We start from the raw sequence: 25,835 nt of genomic DNA, 5'->3' as shown, positions 1-25,835 counted from the left end.
CGCCTCAGGCTTTTTCCACTTTTTATACTGCTATTGATGTCTAGTTATTATGATCTAGATTGTAATTGGAAAATATATTTTCATGGTGTCAAACTTTTACATTTATCAAGACTTGTTTTGTGGCCTAATATATGATCTGTCTTGAAGAATGTTTCATGTGCAATTGAGAAAATGTGTATTCTGTTGGGGGGCAGAGATTTATGTAAATGTCTCTCAGGTTGAATTGGTGTATAATGTTCTTCAAATTATCTGTTTCCTTATTTATCTTTCGTCTGGGTGTCCTATGCATTTGAAAGAAAGATAGGGAGTCACTATTATTGGAGAGCTGTGTATTTCTCACTTCAATTCTGTCAGTATTTACATTTTATATTTCGGAACTCTGATATTTGGTGCATATATGTTTATAACTGTTTCATCTTAGTGAAATGAACCTTTTAGCAATATTTAATGCCTCGTTTAACAGTTTTTGACTTAAGATCTAATTTATCTGTTAGTATAGCTACCTGTGCTGTTTTTTTTTTTTACATGGAATATCTTTTTCCATCATTTGCCTTTCATCTATGCATGTCATTAATTCTAATGTGCAGAGCATATAATTACATATTGTCTTTCAATCATTTTGACAAACTACATCTTTTTATTGGGGAGTTTCATTAATTTCACTTAAACTAATTATACATAGGTAAGGACTACCATTTTAAATTTGTTTTTTATATGTCCTATTGTGTTTTTGCCTCTCATTTCCTTCATTACTATTGTCCTTTGTGTTGAGTTCTTTTTTTGTAGTGATACATTTTGAATCCCTTCTTTTTTTTTTTTTTTGAGATGTTGTCTCACTGGGTCGCCCAGGCTGGAGTGCAGTGGCACAATCTCAGCTTACTACAAGACCTCCATCTCCCGGGTTCAAGCACTTCTCCTGCCTCAGCCTCCCGAGAGTAGCTGGGACTACAGGCGCGTGCCACCATGCCTAACTAATTTTTTTTTGTATTTTTAGTAGAGATGGGATTTCACCATGTTGGCCAGGATGGTCTCGATCTCTTGACCTCATGATCCGCCTGCCTTGGCCTCCCAAAGTGCTGGGATTACAGGCATGAGCCACCATGCCTTGCCTTGACTCACTTCTTATTTTCTTTTGTGCATGTTTCATTGGTATTTTCTTTATAGTCACCAAAAGTATATGTAACATCCTAAAGTTGTAACAGTCTTTTAAATTGATACCAACTTAACTTCAATCAGATATAAAAACCCTACTCCTTCACAGCTCCTTCCTTCCCGCACTGTTACTGATCTCATAGTACATCTTTACATATTGTGTACTTACTTACATAGATTGGTAGTCATTTTTATGCATTTGTCTTTTACGTTGTATAGAAAATAAAAACTGGGATTACAAACTAAAATTACTATCATAATGTTGTTTGTATTGCTTCATGTAATTGCCTTTAGTATAGATCTTTATATTTTCATATGATTTCAAGTTATTGTCTAAAATCCTTTCATTTCAACTTGAAGGATTGATTCCCTTTATCATTTTTTTTTTTTTTTGAGATGGAGTCTCGCTGTGTTGCCCAGGCTGGAGTGCAGTGGCATAATCTCGGCTCAGTGCAAACTCCACCTCCCAGGTTCAAGCAATTCTCCAGCCTCAGCCTCCTGTGTAGCTGGGATTACAGGTGCCCACCACCACGCCCAGCTAATTTTTATATTTTTAGTAAAGACAGGGCTTCACCATGTTGGCCATGCTGGTCTCAAACTCCTGGCCTCAAATGATCTGCCTGCCTCAGCCTCCCAACTTGGCCCCTTTATCAATTCTTGAATAACTTGTCTACTGGCAATTCTCTCAGCTTTTGTTTTTCTGAAAAGTTATTAATTGATCTCTCATTTTGGAAGTATAGTTTTGCTGAATATAGAATCCTCAATATACCAGGTTTTTTCCCAGCACTTTAATACATCTTCTGGTCTTGGAGGTTTGCTGAGAAATCCACTGATGATCTTTTTTTTTTTTTTTTCTTTTTTGAGACAGTCTCCCTCTGTCGCCCAGGCTGGAGTGCAGTGGCATGATCTCAGCTCACTGCAATCTCTGCCTCCCAGGTTCAAGTGATTCTCCTGCCTCAGCCTTCCAAGTAGCTGGCACTACAGGTGTGCACCACCACACCTGGCTAATTTTTGTATTTTTAGTAGACACAGGGTTTCACCGTGTTGGCTAGGCTAGTCTCAAACTCCTGACCTCAAGCGATCTACCTGCCAGCCTCCCAAAGTGCTGCAATTATAGGCATGAGCCACTGTACCTGGCCAGAGCCACTATGATATTATTGAGGATCTCTTGTACATGACAAGTCACTTTCATGCTGCCGCTTTCAAGATGTTCCTTTGTCTTTTTGATTATAATATGTCTCAGTGTGTGTCTCTTTGGATTTATCCTACTTGAAAACAAGAATTCAGTCACTGCCAAAATGCGTGATTATTTCTCTTTTTGAGTACAGTCACAGAAGTTCATGACCATAGGTCCTTATGGAGATCTCTGGGGAAAAAATTAGTGCTGTACATTTTTTGCAGTCCAGCAAGGTCCATCCTTATCCAGAACTGCCCTTCCACCCCATCAAAGGAATTGTGGATTTGTAAACTGGACTTGTCTTGGAATTTATTTTTGGGCTGTGAGTCTGCATTAGAGGATTCAAGTTACACTTTGGTTCACTTGAAATAGAAACCTTCTACCTATATAGATTATGTAACAATTTAACAGACTTCTCATAAACTTATTTATTTCATTTATTTTTTTGAGATGGAGATGTGCTGTATCACCCAGGTAGGAGTGCAGTGGCACGATTTTGGCTCACTGCAACCTCCACCTCCTAGGCTCAAGCGATTCTCCTGCCTCAGCCTCCTGAGTAGCTAGGATTACAGGCGCACACCACCACACCTGGCTAATTTTTTGTATTTTTAGTAGAGATGAGATTTCACCATGTTGGCTAGGCTGGTCTAAAACTCCGCCTCGGACTTCCTAAGTGCTGGAATTACAGATGTGAGCCACCGTGCCCATCCTTCATCAATTTATTTATTATATTATGGATAATAAGACCAACAAAGGAAGGTCAACTAACCTGACTTGAAGCCTCCCTCCTTTTTCAAACACAGAAGAAGGATGATAACCTGTAACAATCCCCACCAACTGTGAAAATATACCCAAGTCAAAGTTATATTAGGGAACAAACCAGTGTCCACAAAAGAAAAAGGAAATCAAATCTGTGGTGAAAAATGGCAAAGAACATTAGCCCCACATAAGCTCAGGGTACTAGATATAGAACTAGGTATTTAATGTTCAGTGTGGTTGGGAGAAACAGAAATATTAACAAGAAACACAGTCAGTCCCACATGTTAACACCATGTTGTAACCAAGTTGATGATCCAGGACACACCAGAGAGCAGACATAGACCCTACCAAACTTTTAATAATTATAATAAGCAAGTATTTTCTGTTTAATCTGCTGAGTATTCTGTTACAATTACCTTGGAGATGAGCTATTCTGGTATCTGGTGACAGTTAAAAACCAAAACACACAAAACAAAAAGAAGACTGCAGCCAATAGTTTTCTAATATTATGTGCACAAAAAGTTAATATAACAGGCCTGAGACTGCAAATCTTAGAAAGGACTTTTTACAAGACTGGCCTTTAGCTGGTGTTAGGAAACACGGAGTTTGAGAGTGTTGCCACCATTCCGTAACTGGTAGGCATGGTTCAAGTTATTCTGAACACTTTCTCCCCTTCTTGGAGTCTAGAATCTTGATATGTACCAGTGGGATGGTACCTACATGATTAGTCCCAATAAGAACATTTGGTACGGGTTGATAATTAATTTCCATTGTAGACATTTCACAAGTACGATCACAATTCAATACCGGAGGAATTGAGACCTGTTACTCCATGCACAAAGGATCTTTACAAATTTATATCTGATTCCCTCCAGATATTATCCAAGAACATTTTCCCTTTACTGATTATTTATATCCTGTCACTATAATATAGTCATGAGTACAACTATATTCTGAGTCCTGTTAGCAAATCATAGAATCTGGAGAGATTGTCTTAGGGACCTCCAACCCACTATGCAAATCGAGACAGCATGGATCTTCATAAAGTACGTAGCATCCTGAAAAGATACAGTCTAGAACATTAAGTATAAAAATCAAATCTCTAGTAGACATTTTGCTGAAGAAAGCCTTTTAACCTAATGTTCTCAAAATATCACCACGGTGTCTATGAATGGAATGGTGCTCAATCCTGCTCTTTGTCCTAACTGGTTCCAGACTGTTAGAGGCCCCACTGCTGTCATGCTATTGTTCCCTACCCATACACACCTTTTCTTAAAAGAATCTTTGTTGATTTTTTACATCCACATGTATACCCCTTGATTTCTATCTCCAGGATTTTTCCACTCCTTCACTTATGCTTAAAGCAAGCTCACATGCATTATGTATGAGGACAGCTGAAGACACTCACCAATTTTTCTCTATATTCAAACTAGAGAATTTTTTTTTGAAAACCAATTTCCACAATCTTATTCCTTAATTTTGAGTCATGTCATACTATTATATGATACTTGGTACATATCCAAAGAAGAGGAAATCAGTATGTTAAAGTGTTATCTCCACCCCTCCATGTTTATTGCAGCACCACTCACGATAGCCAAGAAATAGGCCACAATATGTAATCAACCTAAGTGTCCACTGGATGAATGAATAAAGAAGATGGGGCAAATATACACATCAGAGTACTATTTAGCCATGAAAAACAACAAAATTCTATCACTCACAGCAAAGTGAATGAGCCTTACAAGGCATTATATTAAGTGATATATGCCAGGCACAGAAAGATACATACCACATGTTCTCACACATATGTGGAAGCTCAAAAAGTTAACTTCATAGAAGTAGAGAGTAGAATAGTAGTTCTTAGAGGTGAGGAGGCAGGGTGGTAGCCAAAGGTTGGTTAATGAATACAGAAATACAGGCAGGTAGGAGGACTAAGTTCTAGTGTTTTATACCACTACAGGGTGACTGTAATTAACAATGTATTATTTTCAAATAGCTAGGACAGTGAATTTTAAGGGTTCCCAACACAAATAAATGACAAATGTTTGAGGTGATAGATACATTAATTACATTGATTTGATCATAACACATTGTATACTTGTATTAACTATCACACTGTACCCCATAAACGAGTACAACAGTTATGTATCATTTAAAAATAACAACAAAAGTGTATCAAGATTCAAGCGCCTCTTGTAGCGCTTCCCACAGTCCTCACACTTAGATGTTTTCTCTCCACTTTGGTCTCTTTGTTGGTCTTTAAGGCATGAACTGTGCACAATGCTCTTCCCACAGTCCTCACATTGAAGTAGTTTTTCTCTACTGTGGAGTCTCTGATGGGTTAGATGAGTTGAGGCCCATCTGAAGCTCTTTCCACACTTCTCACATTTGTATGGCTTTTCCCCAGTGTGAACCCTCTGATGGGAATGAAGCTGTGAATTCTCAGTAAATCTCTTCCCACACTCTTCACATTTGAATGGCTTTTTGTCACCATGGAGTCTCTTATGATTCAAAATACTTGAGGCCCGGCTAAAGCTCTTCCCACATTCTTTACAATTATAAGGTCTCTCTCCAGTGTGGACCCTCTGGTGCATGTCAAGATTAAACTTACTGTTGAAGCCCTTCCCACACTCTTCACATTTGTATGGCTTTACTCCAGTGTGGACTCTGCGATGAGAATAAAGTTGTGAATTCTGAGTAAATCTTTTCCCACACTCTTCACATTTGAATGGTTTTTCTCCACTGTGGACTCTACGATGGGTATAAAGTTGTGAATTCTGAGTAAATCTTTTCCCACATTCTTCACATTTAAATGGTTTTTCTCCACTGTGGATTCTCTGATGATTCAAAAGACATGAGGCCCAGCCAAAGCTCTTCCCACATTCCTTACAATTATAGGGTTTCTCTCCTCTGTGGACCCTCTGATGAAAGTCAAGATCCAACCTCCTTTTGTAGCCCTTCCCACACTCCTCACATCTATATGGCTTTTCTCCACTGTGGGCTCTCTGGTGAGAATAACGTTGTGAATTTGTATAAAATCCCTTCCCACATTCTTCACATTTGAACGGTGTCTCTCCACTGTGGACTCGCACATGTCTTGAAAGACCTGAGGCCCATCTGAAGCTTTTTCCACATTCTTTACAATTATATGGCTTCTCCCCTGTGTGGTCTATCTGATGCTTATAAAGATCTTGCCTATAAATGAAGCATTTTCCACATTCCTCACATTTGTACCGTTTCTCTCCTGTGTGGACCATGCGATGACTATTAAGTGCTGATTTCAGACCAAAGCTCTTACCACATGTATCACATCTGAATGGTTTCTCTCGCATGTGAACCATGGAATGCCTATTAAGATTTGCTCTACTACGGAAGCTCTTACAACATATATCACATTTGAATGGCTTCTCCCCAGTATGGATTCTTTGATGTTCCTGAAGCTGGGAATCATGAATGAAGGCCTTCCCACATTTTTCACAAATATGAGGTTTCACTCCTGTGTGTAATTTACGATGAACATAAAGTCCTGATCTACGACTAAAGCCTTTCCCACACTGCTCACATTTGAATGGTTTCTCTCCAGTGTGGATTCTCTGATGAATTTGCAGATGTGAGCTCTGATTGAATTCCTTACCACACACATCACAATTATAGAGTTTCTCCCCCATGTGAACTCTCTGATGAATACGAAGAGCTGAGTTATAACAGAAACTCTTTCCACATTCATCACATGTATGAGACTTCTCTCTTGGCTGTAATTGTTGATGAAGATCAAGGACGGAGACATCACTAAAGGACTTTTTACACGTCCTACCCTCAGAAGGTTTCTGTCTTATGTGAATTATAGATAGTCCTGCATCAACCTGGCAGGGCACATCATCTTGTTTGGAGAACTGAAAGCTGTTTACCATGGAGTCTTGAAACCTGGTTAAGTCACTTGAAATTTGTTCCCAGGTTTGATGACTGAACAACCCTTCATGTGCTCCTGATTCTGGAACAGTCTCCATCTCCGTTTGGATCTTGCCTCCTATAATGACACAGAATTAAGAGATGTGGGCAAGTAAAGCTTTTATTCAGTGTTATCAAGATTTCATACTTAGGACATAGCCTGAAATTTTAATAAATACAGGGAATGTTCAGCTTGTATTTTCCTTTTTTTTGAGACGGAGTCTCGTTCTGTCCCCCAGGCTGGAGTGCGGTGGCGTGATCTCTGCTCACTGCAAGCTCCACCTCCCTGGTTGTTCACACCATTCTCCTGCCTCAGCCTCCTCAGTAGCTGGGACCACCGGCGCCCGCCACCACGCCCAGCTAATTTTTTGTATTCTTAGTAGAGATGGGGTTTCACTGTGTTAGCCAGGATGGTCTCGATCTCCTGACCTCGTGATCTGCCCTCCTCAGCCTCCCAAAGTGCTGGGATTACAGGCGTGAGCCACTGCGCCCAGCCCTGTATTTTCCTTTTTTTAAGAGAGGGTCTCCCTCTGTCACCCAGGCTGGAGTGCACGGACACGATCATGGCTCACTGCAGCCTTGACCTCCTGGGCTCAGGTGATCCTCCCAGCTCCGCCTCCTGAGTAGCTAGGACTACAGGCACATACCACCATAACTAGCTAATTTTTACATTTTTTGTAGAGACAAGGTCTTGCTATGTTGCCAAGGCTGGTCTTGAACTCCTGGCCACAAGTGATACTCCCATTTTGGCCTCCCAAAGTGCTGGGATTACAAGCTTGAGCCACTGTGCCCAGCCAATGTGTTTTCCAAGTACACTATGGACTCTGGTTTGCATGAGACCAATTCAGAACCACACCAAGTGTCATATGTGAAATACCTGGTAGAAATACAACTTTTCATGGTAAATTATGTAACTAATAAATTATGTAAACAGTGAAATATGAATCAAATGTGAACTTTAAGGAGAAGCCATAACATCATCAAAACTTTGTATATTTTAGTTTGTATTGTATACCATTATGAAGTAAAGAAATTATCCTAAGTCACAAAGAGGCCTGGGTGATGTCCTCAGCATCTGAGAGGCAATCTCTCGGTCCTTAAAATGTCATGCCTTAGGAGAGTGTCTTTGTTTGCCTGGAGGTAGTAGGTCTAGTAAGTCACTCTGGACGGTGTAATACTACGATTTAGGATTATGGGTGGCCACATCTATGAGGAGAATGTGGTGCTCACTATGTGAGAAAGACCAACAATGTGATTTATGGTGAGGCTTTAGGTCATGTGGAATCAGTCAACCAGGAGACTGAGACTACTCATACGGGAAAGAAATCAACCAATAATGGCTATGTAATTAACAGACAATGATTCCTCTGAATACCAGGGATCAGGAAAGCTTCCCTGATAGGCTCTCCTCCCATCTAATGTCACACCTTAATCTTGGGGATGTAATGCATCCTGATTTCATGGGGAGAGTACAATAAAAAGTTCTCATTTGATACTTCCCTGGACTCTGTCTTACTTGATTTTTCTCCTAATTGTAATATGCATCTTTCCCCTATAAAAACCCATAACTTTAAGAATATGGAACATGAAGGTAATTTGGGGAAACCACTGAATTTGTCATTGGTATGCAGTGACAGCAGTCTTCTGTGAGCTGTCACTTTAAACTTTGTAATTGGTTAAGCTATTCACAATACTAAATATCAAATACCTAGGAGTATTTATGTCTACATTTTCAGAGTATTCCTGCACAAGAATTTTTGCAGAACATGTATAATCTCATTTGTCTGTACTGATATGAACAATAACTTGGTTACCTGAAATAGAAAAGGATCAGAAACCTTCAGTTTTGATGGCAATCTGCAAGGCCAGACCTGACAGAAATACACAAAGGGGGATGCTCCTGATGAGAAAATGAAAGTTGGTAAGATCACCTGGGATGAAAAGAATGCCTAAGGGGTCATGCCCTGGTTGGTTCCATGTGAAGTTATTGGACTGTCTCATTGAAAACAGATGGCAGAAAAAATATGATGTAAAGAAATAGACCTTTATACCCATTTTCAAAATAAACACTACAGACTCTTAGTGAGCTGTAAAATAAATCTGCAACCTTCTAAAAAGCATTTAGGAAAAAGAACCAGAATAGAAATTATCATAGCATCGTGACAAACAGGAAAGGTGCCATTATATGAAATGCCTACTAAAGGTACTCATACACATCTACATGCACAAAATATTTTCATCCTGGTGATGATGAAAGATGTATTTCTTACTATGGCTCATGGTCATAAAACATTGAAAATCTTGGTCAGGATATTACCACATTCTGAATTAAGTAAATCAATCAAATGGAAAATTAATTTTCAATGGCTGAATCTTAGGAAACATTAGTAAGTAAGTGTGTACCTACTGGTGCACATTAGTACATGGATATAATTAAAACATCAGCCCTTATAAATAAGAGATTTTTGGGAAGAAGGAGGAGTCTCTTTCAGGATGTTAACATTTTGAGAGGGCAGTTTCCTGATTCTTTCCAGGATATAAAGTTCACCAGTTCAAAATACAGCCCTATGTCTCCATACAAAGAAAAGGAAGATTGTACGAAATCTGTATTCTTTAACATGTTTAACAAATTTGTAAAAAATAAAGATGCAGAAATATATACCACGCTATCAAACAAAGATGACTAGAAATATAGGCAACATTCAGATGTGTGACTTGTGTCACCCTTATCCTCATTCTTCCCTCTCTAGGAGAAGGAAAGAGAAACCGGGCGTTGGTGATGTGCATGTAGACATTGGAAAAGGCAAACAGGCTGCAGATGCGTAAATCTCTCGAAGGAAAGGTAGCTGGAATGCTGGTTATTTTCTGAGACATCAGAGAATTGAAAGTTTTTTCCCCTTGTATAGGAGAGCTGTTTCAGAAGGAGAAATCAGAATCCTCCTTTGAAAAGGTTTCTTTTGGCCAAGCGTGGTGGCTCATGCTTGCAATCCCAGCACTTTGGGAGGCCGAGGTGGGCAGATCACCTGAGGTCAGGTATTCGAGACCAGCCGACCAACATGGTAAAACTCTGTCTCTACTAAAAAATACAAAAAAATTAGCTGGGCATGGTGGCATATACCTGTAATTCCAGCTACCTGGGAGGCTGAGGCAGGAGAATCACTTGAACCTGGGACACGGAGGCTGCAGTGAGCCGACATGGCACCACTGCACTCCAGTCTGTGTAACAGAGGGAGACTCCGTCTCAAAAAATAAAATAAAATAAAGAAAGAAAAAGAAAATAAAAGGTTTCTTTCCACAGATGAATATTCTCCCTACAAAAAGCTCCAAGACAAGATCATCATGGCGGACGGAAGGCAGGACTAGATTGCAGCTCCAACTCAGACGGACAGAGCAGCATACAGAGTCTCCCATTGTGAATTTTACCTCCAGATCAACTGCAAAAACAAACTAGCAATCCCGAGAGGACCCACAGACCCTCTGAAGGAAGTGGACTGCTCCTGCAGGACCCTGGAGACACCCCAAATACTGTGAGTGCCCCAACTGTGGAAGTGAGAAAAAGCCTCCTCTCCTGAACACACACCCTCACTGGAGAAACTGAAGGTCTGTTTGTGGGAGAAGTTTCCGACCTTACCTGGAGCTGAGTCAATTTAGAGAGCTGAGTAAGATACAGGGGTAGACAAAGCAACAGAAAGGCCTTGGGACCTCGTTGGGTCCCTAAGCAGGCCATTCTTGCCTGGCATCACAGGGATCCATCAGGAAGGCAGCCAGAGGAGCAAGGGGTGGGGAACTCCACAAGGAGAAAGAAGTATCCAGCTGAACTTTGTAACAGTTTGAAAGGGGCAAGAAGCCTCCTGGCCAGAACTTGGGGGAGGGTGTGAATCCAGTATGCAGACTCACAGGCAGGGGAAGACCCAAGCCCTTTTCTTTTGCAGCTGAGAGGTGGGTAGCCTGGGGCAAGGCCTCAAGCCCAGCTTGCCCACTGCCTGGAAACAGACTCAGGACTGTTAGTGGGGGCACGGTGGGAGTAAGACTGGCCCTTTGGTTTGCATGGGAGCTGGGTGAGGCCTGTGACTGCCAGCTTTCCCCTACTTCCCAGACAATTTGCATGACTCAGCAGAGGCAGCCATAATCCTCCTAGGTACACAACTCCAGTGACCTGGGAACCTCACCCACATCCCCTACAGCAGCCACAGCAAGACCCACCCAAGGAGAGTCTGAGCTCAGACACACCTAGCCCTCCCCCTCCCTGATGGTCCTTCCCTACCCAACCTGGTAGCTGAAGACAAAGGGCATATAATCTTGGGAGTTCTAGGGCCTCATCCACCGCTGGCTCCTCTCCATACTACCACAGCTGATGCTCTCTGGAAAGTGCCACCTCCTGGCGGGAGACCAACCAGCACAAAAATAAAGCATTAAACTACCAAAGCTAAGAAACCTCATGGAGTCCATTGCACACACCCGCCACCTCCACCGGAACAGGCATTGTTATCTATGGTTGAGAGACCCACAGACAGTTCATATCACAGGACTCTGTGCAGACAGCCCCCAGTACCAGCCCAGAGCTGGGTAGACTTGCTGGGTAGCTAGACCCAGAATAGAGACAACAATCACGGCAGTTTGGCTCACAGGAGGCCACATTCATAGGAAAAGGGGGAGAGTACCACATCAAGGGAACACCCTGTGGGACAAAAGAATCTGAACAACAGCCTTCAGCCCTAGACCTTCCCTTTGACAGAGCCTACCCAAATGAGAAGGAACCAGAAAACCAACTCTGGTAATATGACAAAACAAGGCACTTTAACATCCACCAAAATATCACAGTAGTTCACCAGCAATGGATCCAAACCAAGAAGAAATCCCTGATTTACCTGAAAAGGAATTCAGGAGGTTAGTTATTAAGCTAATCAGGGAGGTACCAGAGAAAGGCGAAGCCCAGCACAAGGAAATCCAAAAAATGATACAATAAGTGAAGGGAGAAATATTCAAGGAAATAGATAGCTTAAATAAAAAAACAATAAAAAATTCAGGAAACACTGGACACACTTATAGAAATGCAAAATGCTCCGGAAAGTCTCAGCAATAGAATTGAACAAGTAGAAGAAAGAAATGCAGAGCTTGAAGACAAGTTCTTCGAATTAACCCAATCCAACAAAAACAAAGAAAAAAGAATAAGAAAATACAAACAAAGCCTCAAAGAAGTATGGGATTATGTTAAATGACCAAACCTAGGAATAATCAGTGTTCCTGAGGAAAAAGAGAATTCTAAAAGCTTGGAAAACATATTTGGGGAAATAATCAAGGAAAACTTGCCCAGCCTTGCTAGACACCTAGACATCCAGATACAAGAAGCACAAAGAACACTTTGGAAATTCATTGCGAAAAGATCATTGCCTAGGCACATTGTCATCAGGTTATCCAAAGTTAAGATGAAGGAAAGAATCTTAAGAGCTGTGAGACAGAAGCACCAGGTAACCTATAAAGGAAAACCTATCAGATTAACAGAAGATTCCTCAACAGAAACCCTACAAGCTAGAAGAGATTGGGGCCCTATCTTCAGCCTCCTTAAACAAAACAATTATCAGCCAAGAATTTTGTATCCACCAAAACTAAGCATCATATATGAATGGAAGATACAGTCTTTTTCAGACAAATGCTAACAGAATTTGCCACTACCAAGCCACTACTACAAGAACTGCTAAAAGGAGCTCTAAATCTTGAAACAAATCCTGGAAACACATCAAAACAGAACTTCTTTAAAGCGTAAATCATACAGGACCTATAAAACAAAAACACATATTAAAAAGCAAAAACAAAAAAATACAAAAACCAAAGTACACAGGCAACAAATAGCAAGATGAATGCAACAGCATCTCACATCTCAATACTAACATTGAATGTAAATGGCCTAAATGCTCCACTTAAAAGATACAGAACTGCAGAATGGATATGAGCTCACCAACCAACCATCTGCTGCCTTCAGGTGACTCACCTAATACGTAAGGAGTCATATAAACTTAAAGTAAAAGGGTGGAAAAGACATTTCATGCAAATGGACACCAAAAACGAGCAGGGGTAGCTATTCTGATATCAGACAAAACAAACTTTAAAGCAACAGCAGTTAAAAGAGACAAAGAGGGACATTATATAATGTAAAAGGCCTTGTCCAACAGGAAAATATCATAATCCTAAACATACATGCACCTAACACTGGAACTCCCAAATTTATAAAACAATTACTAACAGACCTAAGAAATGTGGTAGACAGCAACACAATAATAGTGGGGGATTTCAATACCCCACTGACAGCACCAGACAGGTCATCAAGAAAGAAAGTCAACAAAGAAATAAGGAATTTAAACTATATCTTGCAACAAATGGACTTAACAGATATATACAGAACATTTCATGCAACAACCGCAGAATACACATCCTATTCAACAGCATACGGAACTTTCTCCAAGATAGACCATATGATAGGCCATAAAACGAGCCTCAATTAATTTAAGAAAATTGAAATTATATCAAGCACTCTCTCAGACCACAGTGGAATAAAACTGGAAATCAACTCCAAGAGGAACCTTCAAAACCATGCAAATACATGGAAATTAAATAATCTGCTCCTGAATGACCATTGGGTCAAAAATGAAATCCAGATGGAAATTAAAAAATTATTCAAACTGAAAGACAATAATGACACAACCTATGAAAACCTCTGGGATACAGCTAAGATGGTGCTAAGAGGAAAGTTCATAGCCCTAAATGCCTACATCAAAAAGACTGAAAGAGCACAAACTTACATTCTAAGATCACACCTCAAGGAACTAGAGAAACTAGAACAAACCAAACCCAAACCCAGCAGAAGAAAGGAAAGAACCAAGATCAGAGAAGGACTAAATGAAATTGAAACAAAACAAAACAAAACAAAAAATACAAAAGATAAATGAAACAAAAAGCTGGTTCTTTAAAAAGATAAATAAAATTGATAGGACATTAGCAAGATTACCCAAGAAAATAAGCGAGAAAATCCAAATAACCTCACTAAGAAATGAAACAGGAGATATTACAACTGACACCACTGCAATACAAAAGATCATTCTAGGCTACTATGAACACCTTTACACACATAAACTAGAAAACCTGGAAGAGGTGGATAAATTCCTGGAAAAATGCAACCCTCCTGGCTTAAATTAGAAAGAATTAGATACCCTGAACAGACCAATAACAAGCCGTGAGATTGAAATGGTAATTTAAAAATTACAAACAAAAAAAGTCCAGGACCAGATGGATTCCCAGCAGAATTCCACCAGACATTCAAAGTAGAATTGATACCAATTCTTTTGACACTATTTCACAAGGTAGAGAAAGAAGGAACCCTTCCTAATTCATTCTAGGAAACCAGCATCACCCTAATACCAAAACCAGGAAAGAACATAACCAAAAAAGAAAACTACAGACCAATATCCTTGATGAACATTGATGCTAAAATCCTTAACAAAATACTAGGTAACCTAATCCAACAACATATCAAAAAGATAATCCATCATGATCAAGTGGGTTTCATGCCAGGGATGCAGGGATGGTTTAACATACCCAAGTCAATAAATGTGATACACCACATAAACAGAATTAAAAACAAAAATCATTTGATCATCTCAATAGATGTAGAAAAAGCATTTGGCAAAATCCAGCAACCCTTTATGATTAAAACTCTCGCAAAATCGGCATACAAGGGACATACCTCAATGTAATAAAAGCCATCTATGACAACCCCACAGCAAACATAACATGGAATGGGCAAAAGTTGAAAGCATTCCCTCTGAGAACTGGAACAAGACAAGAACATCTACTCTCACCACTCCTCAACATAGTACTGGAAGTCCTAGCCAGAGCAATCAGACAAGAGAAAGAAATAAGGGGCATCCAAATCGGTAAAGAGGAAGTCAAACTGTCACTGTTCACTAACGATATGATCGTGTACATCGAAAACCCTAAAGACTCCTCCAGAAAGCTCCTGGAACTGATAAAATAATTCAGCAAAGTTTCCGGATACAAGATTAATGCACACAAATCAGTAGCTCTTCTATACACCACCAGCAACCAAGCAGAGAATCAAATCAAGAACTCAATCCCTATTACAATAGTTGCTAAAAAAATAAAACACTCAGGAATATACCTAACCAAGGAGTCAAAAGACCTCTACAAGAAAAACTACAGAACGCTGCTGAAAGAAACCATAGATGACACAAACAAATGGAAACACATCTCATGCTCATGGATGGGTGGAATCAATATTGTGAAAATGACCATACTGCTAAAAGCAATCTACAAATTAAATGCAATCTCTATCAAAACATCACCATTGTTCTTCATAGAATTAGACAAAATAATGCTAAAATTCATACGGAACCAAAAAAGAGCTCGCAGAGCCAAAGCAAGACTAAAGCAAAAAGAACAAATCTGGAGGCATCACACTAACTGATTTCAAACTATACTATAAGACCACAGTCACCAAAACAGCATGGTACTGGTATAAAAATAGGCACATAGACCAAAGGAACAGAATAGAGAACCCAGAAATAAACCCAAATCCTTACAGAAAACTGATCTTCGACAAAGCAAACAAAAACAAAAACATAAAGTGGGGGAAAGGACACCCTTTTCAACAAATGATGCTGGGATAATTGGCTAGTCACATGTAGGAGAATGAAACTGGATCTTCATCCCTAACCTTATGCAAAAATCAATTCAAGATAGATTAAGGACTCAAATCTAAGACCTGAAACTATAAAAATTCTAGAAGATAACATTGGAAAAATCCTTCTAGGCATTGGCTTAGGCAAGGATTTCATGATAAAGAACCCAAAAACAAATGCAATAAAAACAAAGATAAATAATTGGGACCTAATTAAACTAAAGAGCTTTTGCACAGCAAAAGGAAAAGTCACCAGAATAAACAGACAACCCACAGAGTGGGAGAATATCTTTACAATCTGTACATTTAACAAAGGACTAATATCCAGAATCTACAACAAACTCAAACAAATCAGTAAGAAAAAACCAAACAACCCCATCAAAAAGTGGGCTAAGAACATGAATAGACAATTTTCAAAAGAAGATATAGATGGCCAACAAACATATTTTAAAAAGCTCAAAATCACTAATGATCAGAGAAATGCAAATCAAAACCATAATGTGATACCACCTTACTCTTGCAAGAAAGGCCATAATCAAAAATCAAAAAACAGTAGATATTGGCATGGATGTGGTGTTCAGGGAACACTTCTACACAGCTGGTGGGAATGTAAACTAGTGCAGCCACTACGGAAAACAATGTGGAAATTCCTTAAAGAACTAAAAGTAGAACTACCATTTGATCCAGCAATCCCACTACTGGGTATCTATCCAAAGGAAAAGAATTCATTACATGAAAAAGATACTTGCACATGCATGTTTACAGCAGCACAATTCAAAATTGCAAAATCATGGAACCAACACAAATGCCCATCAATCAATGAGTGAATAAAGAAACTTTGGTATTATATACGATGGAATACTACTCAGCCATAAAAAGGAATGAATTAATAGCATTTGCAGCAACCTGGATGAGACTGGAGACTATTATTCTAAGTGATGTAACTCAGGAGTGGAAAAGCAAACATCATATATTCTCACTGATAGGTAGGAGCTAACCTATGAGGATGCAAAGGCTTAAGAATGAGACAATGGCCTACAATCTCAGCACTTTGGGAGGCCGAGGCGGGTGGATCACGAGGTCAGGAGATCAAGACCATCCTGGCTAACACGGTAAAACTCGTATCTACTAAAAATATTTAAAAAATTAGCAAGGCATGGTGGTGGGCGCCTGTAGTCCCAGCTACTTGGGAGGCTGAGGCAGGAGAATGGCGTGAACCTGGGAGGCGGAGCCTGCAGTGAGCTGAGATCGCACTCCAGCCTGGGCGACAGAGAGAGACACGTTTAAAAAAAAAAAGAGAGACAATGGACTTTGGGGACTTGCGGGAAAGAGTGGGAGGAGAGCAAGAGATAAAAGACTACAAATATGGTGCAGCGTATACTGCTTGGGTGATAAGTGCATCAAATTCTCACAAATCACTAAAGAACCTATGTAACCAAATATCACCTATACCCCAATAACTTATGGAAAATTTTTTAAAAATACAAATAAAAACATAAAGCTCCAAGACAAGTCAGAGAGAAGGCATAATACTCAGTGTGGTCATAAAAAGAACACTTAGACGTTTCCATGGGATGTGGGTGAACTGCACATACCTAAAAATAGTATCCCAACAAGGAATCCTAAGAAAGTTCGAATTAGATAAGCAGCCATCAAAAGACAAAAACATGTTCTGCAATAGCTCTCATTCACTCTAGTTTGTGTATCACTTATTAGCTATCTAGCTCCATGATTCCTGGAGACACTGAAGTTCCCCTCATCCATTAATTTATTTATCAGGATAACAAATAATTAGATACCTGCCATGTACCAGAACAATACCTTCTAGCCTGTGAATAGACAGCCATGAGCAAAACAGCTAAAATTCCTCCTCTTAGACATCACATTCCTGGGGGTAAAGGTGACAGGTAAACAGAAATATATAAGACACAGTGCAAGACAGCACAAGAAGAAAAAAATAGAACAGTGTTTTGTTTGTTTTTTTTGAGACAGAGTCTCACTTTGTCACCAAGGCTGGAGTGCGGTGGCGCCATCTCGGCTCACTGCAACCTCCGCCTCCTGGATTCAAGTGATTCTCCTGCCTCAGCTTCTCGAGTAGCTGAGACTACAGGCACACACTACCATGCCTGGCAAATTTTGTATTTTTAGTAGAGATGGGATTTCACCATGTTGGCCAGGCTGGTCTCGAACTCCTGACCTCAGTGATCCACCCACCTTGGTCTCCTAAAGTAGTGGGATTACAGGCGTGAGCTACTGCGCCTGGCCTAGAATAGTATTTTAAATAGGGTGGTTGGAAATGACCTCTCTAAAACTAAACAGAGACTTGAATATGCTTAAAGGAGAAGCCAGAAAGTTTTGAGGTGAAAGAGTATTGTGATCAGAGAGAAAAGCAAGTAAGGGCTCTGAGGCAGAAGCTTCAGTAGTAGACAGAACAATGATTCATAAAAGATGTCCACATCCAGTACCCAAGAACATGTTATATTACACAGCAAGGGGGACTGGGATTGCAGATGCAATTAAGGTCACTAATCAGCTAACTAGAAAGTGAGGTCATTGTGAATCATCCAGGGGTAACCAACACAATTACAAAGAACCTGAAAGGCAGGAGAGGGAGGCATAAGAAGAGTGGCAGAGTGAGCATGACTATGGAAGAAGGGTCAGAAATGCAAAGTAGCTGCTTTTGAAGATGGAGGAAGGGAAACAAGAGCCAAGGAGTGCCTAGAGACTGGTAAACCAAAATAAAGGCTTCTCCCCAAGAGCATCCAGAAAGAAACAAACACCTACAGACACCTTGATAATTGTCCAGTGAGATGTGTCAGACTTCAGGCCTAAAGAACAGAAAGATAATACATTTTTGTTGTTTAGTCGACTAAATGTGTGGTCATTGATTACTACAATAGGCAATACAGTGTCCTTGGCAGGTCGGAGAAACGGTAGGGAGGACAACGTGGCTGGAAAGACAAGGCAAAAGGGAGAGGACAGGAGATGTAGTCAGAGAGGTGGTGGGGGATGAAGAGCAGATCACATGGTCTCTAAAAGCCACTTAAAACACTTGTAACTTAAGTAAATATAAGAAGCCAGCCGGGCACGGTGGCTCACGCCTGTAATCCCAGCACTTTGGGAGGCCAAGGCGGGCGGATCACGAGGTCAGGAGACGGAGACCATCCTGGCTAACACGGTGAAACCATGTCTCTACTAAAAATACAGAAAATTAGCCGGGCGTGGTGGTGGGCGTCTGTAGTCCCAGCTACTCAAGAGGCTGAGGCAGGATAATGGCGTGAACCTGGGAGGTGGAGCTTGCAGTGAGCCGAGATTGCGCCACTGCACTCCAGCCTGGGCGACGGAGCGAGACTCTGTCCCAAAAAGAAAAAAAAAAAAAAAAAAAAAGAAGCCGGAAAGGCTTTTGAGCCGAGGAATGGCAGTCTGACTTACATTTCCTAAGGAACACATTGGCTGCCATGAGGAAAACAGGTGTCAGGGTGGGAAAAGTGGGAGCAGGGCAACCAGCCGAAAGTCAGCTGTAATAATTCAGGAAAGAGGTCTGGCCATTTAGACCAGGGCAACAGAGCTGGGCAACAGACAGAAGTAAAACAGACAGACGGGAGAGTCGCGCACAAGGACACAGAGTTGCTTGCTTCTTACCTAAATTCCCTTCTCTTTGGGTTGCTGTCTCCATCATCCAAAACTTTTCTTCCTTTAGGAAGTGGAAAGTATCTCTGTGGAGTGGTTGATGCCCTGTGAACGTGAAAAGTCATGTGCTTAGTGCCAATACATCCTAGAAAAAAATCTAAGTAAAATTTACTAGAAACTTATGCATAGGTTCCCAATGCATACTCAAACTTGAACACTCTAGGATACAAAGCCACTCCTGGTCCTGATGTTCCCTTACAAAGGGTGCCTGTCCTCACCCACTGAGAGCAGGTTCCTGAAGTTCTCCAGCATCACTTCTCGGTACAGTTTCCTCTGGGCAAGGTCCAGCAGCCTCAGCTCTTCCTCAGTGAAGACCACAGCCACGTCCTTGAAGGTCACTGCCTCCTACAGCATCAAACATATGCAACCACAGTCTCATGACCAATGACTACTGAGAGAGGGGTGGCACTGAGCAGACAGAGGGGAGGGATGAGAAGCTGTTTTGGACCTTGAGAGACATAGGTCAACACACAGACTTCCTTTTTTATTATTTTATTTTATTTATTTATTTATTTTGAGACAGTCTCGCTCTGTTGCCTGGGCTGGAGTGCAGTGGCGTGATCTTGGCTCACTGCAACCTCTGATTCTCGGGTTCAAGTGATCCTCCCGCCTCAGCCTTCCAAGTAGCTGGGATTACAGGTGCCTGCCACCATGCCTGGCTAATTTTTGTATTTTTAGTAGAGATGGGGTTTCACCATATTGGCCAGGCTGGTCTCAAACTTCTGACCTCAGGTGATCCACCTGCCTCGGCCTCCCAAAGTGCTGGGATTACAGGCATGAGCCACTGCGCCCAGCCAGCTCATAGATTTCCTATTCATTCTGTCTGTATCCTGATAATGATGGATTTTCCTGAGCTCCACCAGAAGTGCAATGATGGAAAAGACCTCCTGTAGGTTTACTTTGTGCACTTACTGAGTCTCTCCTTGTAAGTAACCCTGTATGACTCTAAATGCAGCATCCTGGGCTGCACATATATAGGTTTCAATGAATATTGCCAATTGCCCCAGTAACATTTAACAATTCAGTCCCAGTCTTGTCTGATAATTCCCATTGTTCTCTCTCATACTTGAACCCTGAATGTTATCATTTTTCTTTAATATCTGCCACTAAACTAACAAAGCTTGTGGTAACCTGTGTGGGACAATTATACAGTACGTCCTCTGTACTCTCAAGGCATAAACTACATACATTAATTGCAGCATTGATCTATGATCTGCAGACAGTGTGCCTAAGAGCACATCCCAAGGCTCTGTGCCTTCCTGGTCACATGACCTTGGACAAGTTCACCTATTTACTCCCTCTCTAATAATTTTCATATTATAGTTTTTTCAATGATTAAACAAGGAAATACATGGAGCATTGGGAAAGTTGATCAGTGCAGACTAAATACCTAATAAACACTAGCTTTTTAAAATTATTTTTTATTATTATTGTCATTGTTGCCATCTATTTTATCTCATTTCATGTCTGCATAGTATTCCAAAGAATTGATAATCTATTTTTATCTGCTCTAAATAATCTTTAATTTTATATATGCTCATTAATACCAATCCTGTAAAAAAAAAATATTTTAGATAGATTTTACTACTGTTTACTTAAAATAATTTTAAATGAAAATTAAAATGTCAATAAATAGGCATATTTAAAATTATGATCATATAATATCAGGTCTCAATTTTTTACCAAACCCTAATCTTTCAAGAGGATACATGTACACTGATTTGTCTTACCATAACCAAGAGCAGGTTATCAATTTTCCCATGATTTTTGTAATCATATTAGGAAGAATTTAACAGTCTCACTTATTTGATTATAAATAATACCATCACCTTTTCAAATATTTATTGGCCATCTCAATTTCTCCTTTTAAACTTGCCTGTTAATGTCCTTTATTCACATTCCTTTGGATTTTCTTTTTCTATTCTGTACATAAGATTCTTATTTTGGATTTTATCTTTTTCAGATATATAAGTAGTGAATATTTTCACTCTAGGCTGTTATATTTTCTGGTAACATTGTGTGAGGTATCCTTTACCATACTAAAAGTAAAGACTTTATATCATCACTATGGTTATCACTGTCCTTGGATGCCTGGAGCACTGGGTGCATCTGAGTAGGTGTCAAGTCAAGAAGAAAGAAGATCACCCCGAAATGGTGTCTGGGAGGAGCAGTGCCACCTGTGGACGCTGGCTCTCGGGTTGGCACAACACAACAGGCTATAACTGCTTAACTGCTGCTTCACACAAGGATTATTGGAGGTGTTCACACAGGAAGAGCTAGATTCTGTTTCTCCCATGCTATATCTCTGTTGTACTCCCTAAGTCTTCCCAAGACTGAGAAGAACCTGTGAGAATATGAGTAGTGAGAAGAAATACGGCCGGGCACAGTGGCTCACGCCTGCAATTCCAGCACTTTGGGAGGCTAAGGCAGGCAGATCACCTGAGGTCAGGAGTTTGAGACTAACCTGGCCAAGATGGTGAAACCCCATTTCTACTAAAAATACAAAAATTAGCCGGGTGTGGTGGTGTGTGCCTGTAGTCCCAGCTACTCGGGAGGCTGAAGCAGGAGAATCACTTGAACTCTGGAGGTGGAGGTTGCAATGAGCCAAAATCAGGCCACTGCACTCCAGCCTTGGCGACAGAACAAGTCTCCATAAAAGAAATTTTAACAGCAAGAGAGGCAAGCTCTTCTCACCTTCAACGTGGCCATTTTTCCTCTTATTTCAGGGAATATTCAGAGTCCTGAGTGATACAGTCTGAGGGAAAGCAGAATCCTGCCTGGAAAGTACCAGGGAAGGCAGAAAAAGAGACATGAAAGTGTGGCCAGGGATGCCATCCACCAACATGAATGTGTATTGTAAATTAACACATGAATGTTCACAACAGCATCATTCATAGTAACCCACAACTGCACACCAACAAATGCCCTCCTATGCGTACATGGATAGACAAATTGTGGCCTATCCATACAATGGAATCTTATTTGGAAATTAAAAGGAATGAAGTACTGATTCATGCTACAACACGCATGAACTTTGGAAACATTATGCTAAGTGAAAGAAGCCAGTCACATAGGAAGGCCCACATATTGCATGATCCTGTATTTATGAAATTCCAGTGTAGGCAAGTGTATATAACAAGAAAGTAGGTAGGTGGTCTCTGCATATTTGAGGTGACAAAGAGGATTAACTGTAAGTGGGCACAAGCAGTCTTAATGAGAGATGAAAATGATTTGAACTGAATTATGGTGATGTTTATTCCACTCCATAAAGTTCCTAAAAATCATTAAAGTGTACACACGAAATGGGTAGTTTCTATGATATGTAGAATACACCTCAATAAAGTTGGACAAAGCATTGGTAATTGTTCATCCACATGTCATTTAACTTAATGAGACTAGATTCTGGATCTACACTGATAGAATATTTATAGTTGAATGAATGAATAAGCAAATGAAGGAGAAGGGGAAGTTCACCTTTCCAGTAGAATGTGCACTAATAAATGTATTTCTCCTTAAAAAATTTTATTTAACTAAAAAATTAGGGAGTGGATATTGAGAGCAACTTGAATCTGTGTTCCTGGGGTAAAAAAAAATTCAAAATAATAACTTTACAATGCGGAAATCTGACAAACATGACTTTGGCCAATGAACAAAGTTGATATCACCAATGAAGTGACAAACTGACATATGGCCCCTGTTACATTGCAATAAGAAATTTACCACTTCAGGCTGGGCACAGTGGCTCACGCCTGTAATCTCAGCACTTTGGGAGGCCAAGGCGGTTGAATCACCTGAGGTCAGGAGTCTGAGACCAGCCTGGCCAACATGGTGAAACCCCGTCTCTACTAAAAATACAAAAATTAGCCGGGTGTGGTGGCAGGCACCTGCAATCCCAGCTACTTGGGAGGCTGAGGCAGGAGAATAGCTTGAACCCGGGAGGTGGAGGTTGCAATGAGCTGAGATCGTGCCATGCACTGCAGCCTGGGCGACAAGAGCGAAACTCCATCTCAAGAAAAAAAAAAGAGAGAGAGAGATTTACCACTACTGTGGTATTCCAGCAAAAAATGCATAATTTGAAGTTAAACGTGAAATACATCAGAAAAACTCCAAATGAACATCTTTGACCAAAATAACTTCATCTGTACTCTTCAAAAATAACAAGGATAAAATATCAAGAAAAAAAAAGATGAAAGCTATGCTATCTTTCAAGATTAAAGACTAGAAAAACATGACAACTGAAAGCAACACCCATGCCCGAAGACACATCCTATACACTCTCGGTTGGGGTTAGCATCTCTGTCTAAGAAAAAAGCCAAGGATCACTCACGTAGAGCTTTGCCCTCCGAAGCCAAGAAGTCCCTCCCTGCAGCTCTTTTGGAAAGGTCGGGCTGGGTAAGGAGAAGGCTGTGAAACACCCTGACCGTGGTCGCCGTGCCCCATAAAAGTTAAATGCTCCTCTCCCCTCCTGGAAGTGGATGCAACCCTAGCCTTCCTAAAAGAGAGGTCAGAAGGCGTCCGGGATCACCCAGCGTCCTGCAGGGATCAGGGAGAAGAGCCGGTGCCCCTGCAGCTGGAGTTTCACCCCACCCGGGGACCTGACAGGCTTCGTGAGAAATTAACAAGAGACTACCAGTCACCAAGTGACAGGGGCTGCTTTAAGGCTCTCATTTGTGTTACCGCTTTCAGTTCCCAAAATGATTCTATTAGGATGGTCCTAGATTCCCCATCTTAAAGAACAGTAACGGGAGACCCAAGGAGATTAAGTAACATCCCAACGTTTTATCGCGAGAAGTGGCCACGCGCGTGGTGTGCAGGGAGGCGGAGTGGGCGAGCTCAGAGCCCCGGAGACCCTAAAACCAGGCGAGACGCGACCCGACCAAGTCCCAAACACCCCGGGGACGCGAGGAGAGCCCCAAGCCCAAGAAGCCTCCACTGACGAGAACGAAAACAGCGGCCCCCTCCCCGCCAAACCTCTGCTCTCCGACGAGGTTTCTTTTCCCCTAATTCGATCACCAGTTCGTTGAGAATCCAATGCGTAGGTCCAGGAAATTCAGAAGAGTCCTGCGGAACTGACCCAAACTACCAGGGACAAAACTGCAGCAACCTCACAGTAACGGAGCGGAAGTGCCCGCTATTCCACTGAGTGTCTGGACTCCACTTCCCAGAATTCCTGAGACAAACTGACCGCGACAACCCCGAGCGTCTGGACTACACTTCCCAGAATTCCCTGGGATCCACCTGGCGGAGCCAAATTGACCGCGATTCCACTGAGCGTCTGGACTACATTTCCCAGAAATCCCCTGATTCACCTGCCGGAGCCAAGCTGACCGCTACTCCACTGAGCGTCTGGACTACCATTCCCAGAATTGCTTGCATCCTCCTCCTGGAGCCAGTGTGTGCGACTCCACAGAGCATTTGGATTAGGCTCCTCCGAATGCTGAAGGAAAAACGCTCAAAATCTCATTCTTCAGGGGGAAGCGTTGCCACTCCGGGGTGCCCACTGGAACTAATCCCAAAGCCACGAGCGCCTGCCTGGTGGGGAATGTGAACTGTTATCCTGAGAGTCGTCCTTCTCTCTCCCTGGTTCAGGACAGAAAATACTGAATAGACAGGAATTCCTGAAGTCTAAACGCCTCCAATGATAACAGGAGTGTTACTGGAAAGGGAACAAGCGAGAAGACACAGTCTTCGAGGAGTTAAGTTTTGCTAATCTAATGGTAAGAAATGGTATCCAAATGTAGTTTTAATTTGTATTTGTTCTTTTGTAAATAAAGTGGAACATCCTTGCATATTTTCCGTTGCCATTATTATAGTCTTTGTGAATTGGTCAAATAGTTTGCCCACATTTCTATTGAGTGTTTAGTCTTTTTCCCTCCATTAAGTATTATTTACATATTCACATTAACATTGTATCAAATATTGCTCAACCAAAAAGCTTTTTTCCTTTGACTTGTTTTTTGCTATGCAAAACGTTTTTAACATAGTCGTTTTATTATTTAAAAAACATTTTTGAGGTGTAATTCACAAAATAAAATTATTTTAAGGCACATAATTCAATGGCAATGGCATCTAGTACAAATACAGTGTAGTTGATATATAGGAGTTAAGAAGCAATCACTTAGGCAGATAGGGTATGGAAGCCCTCGGTAAGGCTTTTCTTTTTAATGAAAAGCAGCCCCAGATTATTTCCCTTCCTAAGGAAGAGCAGCCTGTAAAATCGAGCTGCCGCAGACATAGATACCAGCAGTTGTGCCAATCATGTTCAAGATGGCGGCTCCATCTTCCCTTCTCTTTGTCAGCCACGTGCACAGTAAGAAGCTGACAAGATGGGCCAATCAACTGGGAAGCCTATTTGCATAAGAAGATTAGGGTGGGGAGACCAGCCTTCCCCACGCACTATGTAAACGTCATAACTGA

General features: G+C 41.0%; 1 protein-coding gene across 2 annotated transcripts; it reads right to left on the bottom strand.

The window, feature by feature from the left end:
• Nucleotides 1-4,630: 4,630 nt before the first annotated feature.
• On the bottom strand, nucleotides 4,631-25,812 carry ZNF225 (zinc finger protein 225). 2 transcript variants are annotated; one of them, XM_054463567.2, is made up of 5 exons: nucleotides 24,390-25,812; nucleotides 22,113-22,195; nucleotides 19,637-19,763; nucleotides 19,371-19,463; nucleotides 4,631-7,115 (listed from the first exon to the last, which is right to left on the bottom strand). In XM_054463567.2, the coding sequence occupies exons 2-5, from the start codon at nucleotides 22,125-22,127 to the stop codon at nucleotides 5,230-5,232; spliced, it is 2,121 nt and encodes a 706-aa protein (XP_054319542.1). In that variant the 5' UTR covers nucleotides 22,128-22,195; nucleotides 24,390-25,812; the 3' UTR covers nucleotides 4,631-5,229. The 2 variants fall into 2 exon arrangements, with proteins under 2 accessions (XP_054319542.1, XP_063514158.1); XM_063658088.1 differs by lacking the exon at nucleotides 24,390-25,812 and adding an exon at nucleotides 23,746-23,905.
• Between the last annotated feature and the right edge of the window lie 23 nt (nucleotides 25,813-25,835).

The sequence above is a fragment of the Pongo pygmaeus genome, chromosome 20, assembly GCF_028885625.2.
Source record: "Pongo pygmaeus isolate AG05252 chromosome 20, NHGRI_mPonPyg2-v2.0_pri, whole genome shotgun sequence".
Lineage (NCBI taxonomy): Eukaryota > Metazoa > Chordata > Mammalia > Primates > Hominidae > Pongo > Pongo pygmaeus.
Note: the sequence above shows the minus strand (reverse complement) of the source record. Positions and strands in the feature narration are given on the sequence as shown.